The sequence below is a fragment of the Syngnathus floridae genome, chromosome 6, assembly GCF_059516105.1.
Source record: "Syngnathus floridae isolate MCC-2025c chromosome 6, RoL_Sflo_1.0, whole genome shotgun sequence".
Lineage (NCBI taxonomy): Eukaryota > Metazoa > Chordata > Actinopteri > Syngnathiformes > Syngnathidae > Syngnathus > Syngnathus floridae.
In genome coordinates this window covers 1582365-1593243 of record NC_142418.1, presented here as the reverse complement: position 1 = coordinate 1593243, position 10879 = coordinate 1582365, and the positions used below count along the sequence as shown (strand labels likewise).

The 10879-nt window shown below is 46.1% G+C and overlaps 2 protein-coding genes across 8 annotated transcripts in view; one reads left to right on the top strand and one right to left on the bottom strand.

The window, feature by feature from the left end:
* Positions 1–10879, top strand: part of LOC148395938 (NEDD4-like E3 ubiquitin-protein ligase WWP2) — a 49908-nt gene that overhangs the window by 34152 nt on the left and 4877 nt on the right. The gene's annotated exons all lie outside the window — the stretch shown is intronic.
* chst6 (carbohydrate sulfotransferase 6) overlaps positions 464–10879 on the bottom strand; it is a 49826-nt gene continuing 39410 nt past the window's right edge. For both annotated transcript variants that reach the window (XM_088379888.1, XM_088379889.1), the window contains exon 2: positions 464–10510. In XM_088379888.1, the coding sequence (XP_088236014.1) occupies positions 9243–10439 (1197 nt within the window). In that variant the 5' untranslated portion in view covers positions 10440–10510 and the 3' untranslated portion in view covers positions 464–9242. The remainder of the gene's footprint in view (positions 10511–10879) is intronic.

The window sequence follows — 10879 nt, the reverse complement described above, 5'->3', positions numbered from 1 at the left end:
GGCTGGGATGTAGATCGGAGGGTAAATCGAGAGCTTCACCTTTCGGCTTAGCTCCTTCACCACAACAGACTGGGACAGACTCCATATCACAGCGGACGTCTGGGTCTGCCAGGTCAGACCAGCATCTGCCCTTACCATCAAAGTCAACACATCACCAGGTTAGGTACTGATCAGTTGATAGCCCCTCTTTTAACCCGAGTGTCCAAAACATGCAACGTCAAATCCAACGATACTACAAAGCCGATCATCTGTGGCCTAGAATGTCCTGGTGCTAAGTGCACATAAGGGCACCCTATTGCTAGAACATGGTGATCGTTATGGACAATCTGTGACAAGCACAAAAGTCCAGTAACAGAACACCCCTCGGGTTCAGATTAGGGAAATAGGGGTGTTCCTACCAATCATGCCCTTGCCCACGTGAGCATTGCAGTCGTCCAGCAGAACGAAGGAGTTCCCAGAGGAATTTCAAGATTCAAGAATTTTTATTGGCCATGTTTGAGCATGCCAAACAAGGAATTTGACTTCGGTACATCTCAGCCTCTGTTCAACATTTAGGTGACTAACAACACTCAGGACATGTTAAAGTTAAAGTCCCAATGATCGTCACACACACATCTGCATGTGCTGAAATTTGTCCTCTGCATTTAACCCATGCCTGTGTGATTTTGATCCATTCCCTGGGGGAGAGGGGTGCAGTGAGCAGCAGTGATGCCGCGCTCGGGAGTCATTTGGTGATCAAACCCCCCAATTCCAACCCTTGATGCTGAGTGCTAAGCAGGGAGGCAATGGGTCCCATTTTTATAGTCTTTGGTTTGACCTGGCCGGGGTTTGAACCCTCAACCTTCCAGTCTCAGGGCGGACACTCTACCACTAGTCTACTGAGCTGTGCAAAAATTGACAAATATTCACAAACATCCCCTGATCTTAAACTCCCAGGAGGGCAAGGAAAAACTCTTTACTCCTACTAGGGGAAATGAGAAACTTTGAGAAGAGACCACAGATGGGAGGATCCCTCTTCTAGGATGACCAGGCTGCAGTGGATGCAGAGTGGACATATAGAACACATAATACAGACAATTCAATATAAAGCGTCGAGAGCAGGATGTTATTGAATAGCAATGACTCTGAGACTCTAAGAGTGGTGTGAGTTTATCAGAGCAACAGCCTGGGGGAAGAAGCAGTCTCTGTGTCTGCTGGTTTTGGCGTACAGAGCTCTGTAATGCCGTCCGGAGGGGAGTAGTTCGAACAGACTTCAACCTGGGTGAGAAGGGTCTGTAGAGATGTTACTTGCACGTTTCCTGGTCCTGAACAGGTACAAGTCCTGGATAGATGGGAGGTTGATTCCAATTATCTTTTCTGCAGTCCTGATTGTCTGTCGCAGTCTGTGCTTGTCTTCTTTGGAGGCCGATCCAAAACAGACAGTGATGGAGGTGCAGAGGATAGACTGGATGATGGCAGGAGAAGGTCTTCAGCAGCTCCCGTGGCAGGTTGAACTTCCTGAGCTGTCTCAGAAAGTACAGCCTCTGCTCGGCCTTCTCCCGGACAGAGTCTATGTGGCTGGTCCATTTCAGGTCCCGAGAGATTGTGGATCCCAGGAACTTGAAGGTGTCTGTAGGGAGAATAGTATTACTGCGGATCGTGAGGGGTGAAAGTGGTGAAGGGTCTCGCCTGAAGTCCACTGTCATCTCCACGGTCTTGAGCGGGTTCAGCTCCAGGTGGTTTTGGCTGCACCAGTGGACCAGCCGCTCCACCTCCTGTCTGTACGCAGTCTCGTCACCGTCACGGATCAGTCCGATGAGAGTGGTGTCGTCTGCATACTTCAGGGGCTTCACAGAAGAGTCGCCTGAGGAGCAATCGTTAGTGTAGACAAAGAAGAGCAGTGGGGAGAGGACGCACCCCTGGGGGGCGCCAGTATTGGTGGTCCGAGTGTCGGATGTGATGGTCCCCAGCCTCACACGCTGTCTCCTGTTGGTCAGGAAGCTGGTGATTCACTGACAGGTGGAGGCAGGCACCGCGAGCTGGATGAGCTTCTGTTGGAGGATGTCAGGAGTGATGGTGTTGAATGCCGAGCTGAAGTCCACAAACAGGATTCTGGCGTACGTTACTGGGGTGTCCAGGTGGTGCAGGATGTAGTGCAGTCCCATGTTGACCGCATCGTCCACCAACCTGTTTGCCCGGTAGGCAAACTGCAGGGGGTCAAGCAGGGGGCCCATGACGTCCTTCAGATGGTCCAACACTAACCTCTCAAAAGATTTCATGACCACAGATGTCAAGGCAACAGGTCGATAGTCATTCAAACCTGTGATGGCGGGCTTCTTGGCCTCCGGTACGATGGTGGAGATCTTGAAGCACGAGGGCACCTCACACAGCTCCAGGGAATGGTTGAAGATCCGTGCAAAGGTGGGTGCCAGTTGTTCAGCACAGACTTTTAAGCAGGAAGGGGACACACCGTCTGGGTCCGGTGCCTTCCTGACCTTTTGTCTCCGGAAGATCTAACACACCTCCTCCTCGCGGATCTGGAGTGCTGGCGCGGATTCTGTGAGCGAGAGAGTAGGTGATAACGATAATGGAGGTGTGGACAGGGCGGTTGTGAGGGGAGCGCAAAGCCAAGGAGGAGGCCTACAGGATTGGCGACCGGGACCTGTTCAAGCAGACCAGGAACACAATGAACCGAGAGGTCAGGAAAGCCAAGAGGTGTTACAGGGAGAGCCTGGAGAGACACCTCTCTGCCAATCCTGATCCCTCAACAGTGCGGAAAGGTCTGCATAGCATCACGGGCTTCAAGAAACCAACCCCCCATCCTGTGGAGAACCCAAGGCTTGCAAACCAGCTAAACAGGTTTAACTGCAGGTTTGAACGCAGCTTCAAAAACTCCCCAATTGGTGCAGTCAAAGCAGGCTTGGAGGTCCTGCTTTGACTCCACTGTCCACTTCCTCACAGTCCTCACCACAGGCTTAGAAGTTTTTAATTTCTGCCTGTAGGCCGGGATCAGATGAACTAGACAGTGGTCTGAGAGTCCTAAAGCTGCACGAGCCACAAAGTGGTATACATCCTTTATTACGGTGTAGCAGTGGTCCAGTGTCTGTGCCCCCCTGGTGGGACACGTTATGTGCTGTCTATATTGGGGGAGTTTTTGTGCAAGGTTCGCCCTGTTAAAATCACACAGAACAATGATTAGTGAGTTTGGTAGAAGTTTCTCCATGTCTGTTACGTGGTCAGCCAGCAGCTGCGTGGCTTCACTCGCACGTGCGGTGCAATGTAAACAGCCGCCATGACGATCGAGGAGAACTCCCGTGGGGCATAAAATGGCCGGCAGTTTATGAAAAGCGTTTCTAGGAGAGGGCTGCAAGACGCAACACAGTGACATCAGTACACCAACGTTAATTAATATAGAAACATAGACCACCTCCCTTTGATTTTCCGGTGAGCTCCGCGCTGAGTTCTGCCCGCATTAGCCGAAACCCAGCTAGCTCAACGGCGTGGTGGGGGGGTGCGTCCGTCAAGCCACGCTTCAACAAAACACAATGCGGCGGATCTGCTGAAGTCCGTGTTCCTTGAAGTGAGAAGCAGCAGTTCATCCATCTTGTTCGCCAGGGAGCGGACATTCGCCAGATAAATTGACGGTAGGGGAGAACGGAACCCTCTCTGCTTCAGCTTTACGAGGGCTCCGGCGCGTTTGCCACGCCGCCGTCCTCGGCATGCTAGCTTGTATAGCACCTCCGCTCCGGCTAAAATCTCCATCAAACAGTCTGGATCAGAGAAAACTGGAGAGGAAATAACAGGAGAAGACTGTCCGATGTTTAAGAGTTCTTCTCTGGTAAAAGTGATGGACAGCAGAAGACACAGAAAACACATAAAATAAGACGAAGTAGCAGAGAGCGACACACCGAGGAGGCCGTCCGCGGCCCATCATGACGTCCAAGAACTCCCAAAAGGGCAGTTACTCTGAGATGCTGTTAAGACACGTTTAAAGACACATTTCTATGATATGGCCTTTAATTAACCTGTAGTGGCCGATTCGGCTGGAGTTTGTGTTTTCGCTCCCTCTTCCCATCCCCCGCTCCCCCTCCCCGCTGACAGCGGCTGTCTGGATTCTCGTGAACCAATCAAGTTGGGGGAACTGCAGTGGATTACCCTCCTCGAAGACACTGCCAGGACAATCAAGGGCACCTCCGGCAGCTCTTTGCTTTGACTTGGACATCCACTTTTTCATTGATGTTTCTATATTATGTATTTTATGTGCCCTCACTTCATCCATTGCAGCCTGGTGATCCTGAAAGGGGGATCCTCCCATCTGTGGTCCCCTCTCAAGGTTTCTCATTTTTCCCCTGGTCGGGGTTTTTTGAGTTTTTCCTTGCCATTTTGGGAGCTTAAGATCAGGGGATGCTTTGAGAATAATTGTCAATTTGTTTGTCTATGTGAAGCCCTTTGAGACTGCTTGTGATTTAGGGCTATATAAATAAACTTGACTTGACTGTTTGATGCATAGGCACAAAAAAACACTCAGGACCCCTCTCCAATCCAAAGGCAGAGGGAGGCTACCCTCTCATCCACTGGGCTGAATCCCAATGTACAGGTGCCAAGCCCGGGTAAATAGGTTTGCCCACACCTGCTCTGCACATCGTGGGGAACTCCAGGGTGGAAGAGATTCCAACCCCTTTCGAGAGGACCGGTGCCAGAACCCAAGCTGTGTGTTCTGTGTATGTAGTTGGAACCTATCTGCCTTTCACACCAGTTTGGGCTCCTTCCCAGCCACAGACGTGACAATCCATGTGCCAAGAACTAGCTTCTATAGCCGGTGTTCAGACTGCCAAGGTTTTTACTAAGCATCATCATAAGGGGTTTTTGAGCCATGCTTTGTCTGGTCGATCGCCCAGGACCTGCCAGCTTCTAAGATCAATGGAACATGCAAACCCCTCCACCACGGTAAAGACTCATGAAGTGGACAACGACAACAATAATATCAATAACTAAAACTAAAATTTATAATGATAATATAAAATCATAAATATTGCACTCATAGCAAATACTTGCCGCAGTCTCACTCATTTGATTCATTTAATTGATCAGTAAAAAGATGCAAGATTAATTGCAAAACCTCTGATGTTGCAGTGACACTGAGTTAGCATTCATAACTTACTTTATCTACACAGCCATTTTCCTTGAAATCTCCATTTATTTCACATTAACATTCTGATAAAATACTGTACAGACTTTGAAATTGTCAGTATAGCCTACTTTGATAAATGAAAACTTGCCCACAGAAACCTGAATGTCCATTTGTGATATACAGGTATACATGCTAAGAGGGAACTAAAGTACTATGATATTATTATCTCCATTAAAGTCTTGAGGTTAAAATCAATATCTTAACAGAATACTACTGAATGTGGCACGTAAAATCTAGATTTAGGTGTATGATGTAAAACACTGGTGTCAAACTAATTTTAATCACAGGCTTCATCTGAGGGACACTCCAACACTATACTTCTCGGACAGACATCAACAAAGTACCGTAATTTCCGGACTATAAGCCGCTACTTTTTGCTCAAGTTTTGAACCCTGCGGCTTGTCGTCCGGTGCGGGGTATCTATGGATTTTTCATGATTTTTGTGATAATTCGATCACTTATACACTCGTAAAAAGGCTGTGGACCACTGTTGTGCGGCACCGCTTTGCTGGGCAGAGGGATATGTGACACGGTCACTGAGGTGTGTTGATCGCATGTCCATCCGGCGGCAAATAGTGCAGTATAATTCACACAAAGAAGAGACAGAACGAGATCAAGACGGACATTACTGAAGAAAGGAAGCTTTTATACACAAACCCTCATTTTGGGGGACAAAAGAAATGCATTTGATGCCGCTTTTAAGTTAAAGGCAGTCGATTTGGCTCTTAACATGCACTGTAGAGGTTTCTTCCGGTCACTAGGGGGCACTAGGCTATTGTTGATGACATCTTGTTGCGTCACTGTTTTCTTTATTCATTTCCTGGTCATGTCTACTCCGGAACTATACGTGTAGCTCGCTAGTTTAATGTAACTTAGAGCTTTATGCATGAAGAAAATTAGCATAAACATACCCTCATCATGGAAAATGTTAGAAGCATAAAAGTGACAACGAAAGAGAGACCGAGAAAGTGTGTGGTGACGTATCAAGTATTCCAATCGGACACTGAGGAGGAAGACTTCGATGGTTTCAGTGCACAGGAGGAAGATGAAGACGGCTCTCAGTGACTTTTATTGATATTCTTTTAACCAGCCCTGTTAGTGATGTGCTACCGTGTTGCTGCTGTGTTACTGCCGCGTCTCAGTGACTTTTACCGGTATGTTTTTTTATCCAGCCCTATTAGTGCTGTGTTACTTCCATGTTGCTGCGGTATTACTGCCGCGTCACAGGTAGTGTTTGGAAAGAAATGTTAAAGTATGTTATTAAAACTTTAAAAGGGCTTCCTGTGTACTGTCTTTCTTTGTAAATAACTCGTGTGCACATGCAGCTTTTAGTACGGTGCAGCTTATTTATGGAAAAAAACAAAATTTTCCTCAAAATTTTGCTGGTGCGATTTATTGTCCAGAAATTATGGTAACTCCAGTTAAAGGGATATGCTGTAACAGAGATTGTCCTTTTGGAATTAAAAAGTGATTTGCATTAACCAATAAAAATTCTTTTGTTTCACATATCTATCAAAAATCAAATCGAGATAGCTTTTGGGTAACTCTGAACATTACCAAATGATCTTTTAGAAATATTTTCTAAAAAACAAAGTACCGTATTTTCCGCAGCATAAGGTGCTTCGGGTTAAAAGGCGCAGACTCAATTTTGGGAGCTTTTTTGTACTTCATCCACACAGAGCATAGGTCGCATGCATGCCATGACTTAAAAGTCACAGGAGCAAGGCAGTCAGTTCTGTTGAACTTGATTATACTATTTAATCATGTACTATATTGAACTCACATTGTTAATCAACATTGATATGCAAATTCATCAAAATTCTTATCTTCTGTGTCCAAATTAAACAGTTGGGCAAGTTCACCATTTATCATGCCAGATTCCCTCTCGTCATTGTATCATCATAGTCACGTTGGTCTTCTGCAATAATCCTGGCTTTCCAGAAAGCTCTAATTGTGCGTCGTAAGCATGTCTCTTTGTCTATGCAATTTTAGAGGGTTCTAATGCTATTTGCTTTACACAAATGATAGTATTTACTTATTTGTCTATGTACAGTCCATTGTTTTTTTGCTGCGATCTACGTAATACGTAATGTTTTCTGATTGGTTCGTCTCTGTGTGGCGGAAGCCCCACAAAACAACTTAAAAGATTTGCACAAACGATAGTGTTTATTTATTAATGGCGGCGCAGGTACATACTCTGTGTTACGTACAGTCCTCTGATTGTTTTTTTCTTTGCCCCGATCTATGTAAAATGTAATGTCCTCGGTTTGGTTCATTGGGTCGACATATTACGCCTGTATATTACGTCTCTGTGTGGCGGAAGCCACAACAAACAACTTTACAGATTTGCACAAACGATAGTGTTTATTTATCAGTGGCGGCACAGGTACATACTCTACGTCAGGGGTCACTAACCTTTCTTAAACCGAGAGCTACTTCCTGGGTACTGATTAAGGCAAAGGGCTACCAGTTTGACACACACTTATGAAATAGCCAATTTGCTCAATTTGGCTTTCACTTTGTGTTATTATTGTCATTTCCAGTTCACATGTAAGTGTGATTTTAACAAGAATAGCACAAATACAGTCAAACCTTAGTTTTTGACCACAATCCGTTCCAGAAGGCGGTTCAAGAACCGAACTGGTCGAATTCCGAATCTATTTTTCCCATTACAAATAATGGAAAATATTTTAATCCGTTTCAAGACACCCCCCCCCCCCCTCCGGCTTCATTTGCACATATTTTTCCGATCCTACAAGATGCAGTGCACCGCCGAACGCGCAACCATAGTGCGCCGCCCACCGCGCAACTGCACCGCGCTGGTCGCATTATTGTGACTGAGTCGCCGCGGTAATTTAGAAAATATTTTTAAATTCCTGATGCACTTTCCAAAATTTAAGTTGACCCAAGTGCGCAGGGAGCTTAATTTTGTCCGATCGCGCAACTGCAGCGCACCGCCGAACGCGCAACAGTAGCGCGTCGCCGACCGCGCAACTGCACCGCGCTGGTCGCATTATTGTGACAGGGCTGTCGCTAAAATTTTGAAAATATTTTTAGAGTCCTGATGTACTTTCCAAATTTTAAGTGGACCTCAGTGCGCAGGCAGCTTAATTTGGTCCAATCGCGCAACCGCAGCGCGCCGGGCGCTCACGGTCTCATTGCTTTAAGAGCGCCTTTGTGTTTTAGGATGGCTTTATTGCTCCCACTTGCTTTCTTTGGATGCATGATTAGGGGTTAATACAATCCTCAAAGTAACGAAAATGCAATAACAATGGAGTCAGTCGGCATTCGGGCCGCGCAGTCGGGTTTTTTCGGGTCTTCCCGACTAAACCAGCGAGGTTCGACCTCCGAATTTTGTTCGACAACCAAAGCAAAAAAAACCTCAATTTTTTTTTTTTTTTTCCGAATTCCGATTTGTTCGAGAACCAGGACGTTCGAAAATTGAGGTTTGACTGTAAAATAAATAGATGCAGCTCACTGACAAGTGCCGCTATTTGAGCTAATTTTAGAACGGTCCTGCGGGCGACTCATGCGGTCCTCACGGGCGCCCTGGCGCCCACGGGCACCGTGTTGGTGACCCCTGTTCTACGTGTTGCGTACAGTCCTCTGATTGTTTATTTTGCCTCGATCTACGGAAAACGTAATGTCTTCTGTTTGGTTCATCGGGTCTACATATTACGCCTGTATATTAGGGAAGCCACACAAAACAGCTTTACAGATTTTGGAATTCGGTCCACACAAAAGGCGCACCTTATTAAAAGACGCAACTTAATTTTTTGAGAAAATTAAAGTCTTTTAACCGAGCTTTATGGTGCGGAAAATACGGTGCAGTAGAAAACTGCAGTTAATCAGTATTTATGATACTGCTGCATATCATAGAAGAATAACAATTGACAGTAGTCCTTACAGTCATCCGAGACAACCTGTGGCCATGTCACAGTTTTCACAAACTATTGCTTTGCCCATAGATATCAAAACAGTGTTGCGCGACTTATATTAATACAACTTATGAAAACTGCATGGAACAAGTCGAGACTTCAGTCGAGATAAATGTCGTTTACTATGCACCGTTTTAATTGTTACTGGAGTGCTCTGTTTTTGGCGGTAACCAGCTGAACTGGTATGGTTCACGTGATACCAATAAATCAATATCAAGTCTCTTCTGTTCTTTATCACTGTTAACGGTTGTGTAGCCAAGCAGTGACATGGCCCTCTTACACACTTCCTGGATGCGCTTGACTTTATTGTGTGGCAGCGTGGTGCGCCACGCCTGGGAAACATCTGCAGCGTTTCTTGAAGTGATTTCAAAAGCCTCTTTTAAGGAACCTTTGCCTTTTCCATGAGTCAGCTTATAAATCCATTCCTCTAACTGATTTGTCATGTCCAGATCTACAAAGTCATACATGGCACTTATTTCCTCAAGTGGATTGCGGGCTACATCTTCATACCGAACCATTTTGTACCGGCCTTTTAGAAATGATGGGGGCTTCTGTAGGGCCCTTTCACTGATGCGCACATGGCTCCGGCAGATCTCCTGTATGACTTGGTATTGTATCTCAGCTGCAGGCATGCTTTTCTGCTCCAACACAACAGCATTATCACCAACAAAAGCTTTTGCAGACTGTTCTCTTGACCGCACCACAGCCCGGGGATCCCGAACCAGGTGAATAATGCGAAGGTCAAGGCTAGGATCCTCAAAGAGGGGGTAGAGAGATTCCAGTTCAAATATTCGCACTGATTTTAAGACCACATGACTGTAAGAAAAACAGGCCTCCTGCACACCTTGTAGGCCCACCTCACCACAAGTTTGCAAGCATTGAGTTTGATTGCTGAAATAGCCACGTGGTGTGAGAGAACAAGCCGGTGGTGAGCACAATGCTCGACTATGACTCCACATGAACAAAGAGGACATGTTGTGATGCTCTGGCAAGTAGGCATCAGTCACGGAGAAATCACAATGGAACACACTACGCATGAGATCCCTTACAGCCATTCGTAGTGTCTGTGCACCAGAGTTTCTAAGTTTGGTCCAAACATGCCAGGCAGGCTCCATGAGGTAGAACACAGATGGATGTTGACTGAACACCTGACCAACAAAGGATGATCCTGATCGCCATGATGACAGTAGCACAACATGGATTTTCCTATTGGAAGGGATGCAGTCGCAAGGGTTTAGCCTGATGTACCAATTGAAGAAGAGGACCACAGCCGCTCCATGCAGGATCAACAGGAAAACGATAGTGCTGAGGTTCACTCTGGAACGGAGCATGATTGATTGTGGATTGGTATCTTGAGCTTGTTGTTGATGCTTTTCCCTTGTGCAGTTGTACACTGCCTGAGCTGCAAAATAAGCAGGAAATGACAGATTTGAGGTAAGGGACTGACCAAAAAAAAAATACACACCAAACATATGCACGCACGCGCACATAGGTAGATGTAGGTACTTGTACAGCAGGGGTCACCAACCTTTCTTAAACCGGGAGCTACTTCCTGGGTACTGATTAAGGCAAAGAGCTACCAGTTTGACACACACTTCTGAAATAGTAAATTTACTCAATTTGGCTTTCACGATGTGTTATTATTGTCATTTCCAGTTCACATGTAAGTGTGATTTTAACAAGAACAGCAAAAATACAGTCAAACCTTGGTTTTTGACCACAATCCGTTCTGGAAGGCGGTTCGAGAAGCGAATCGGTCAAATTCCGAATC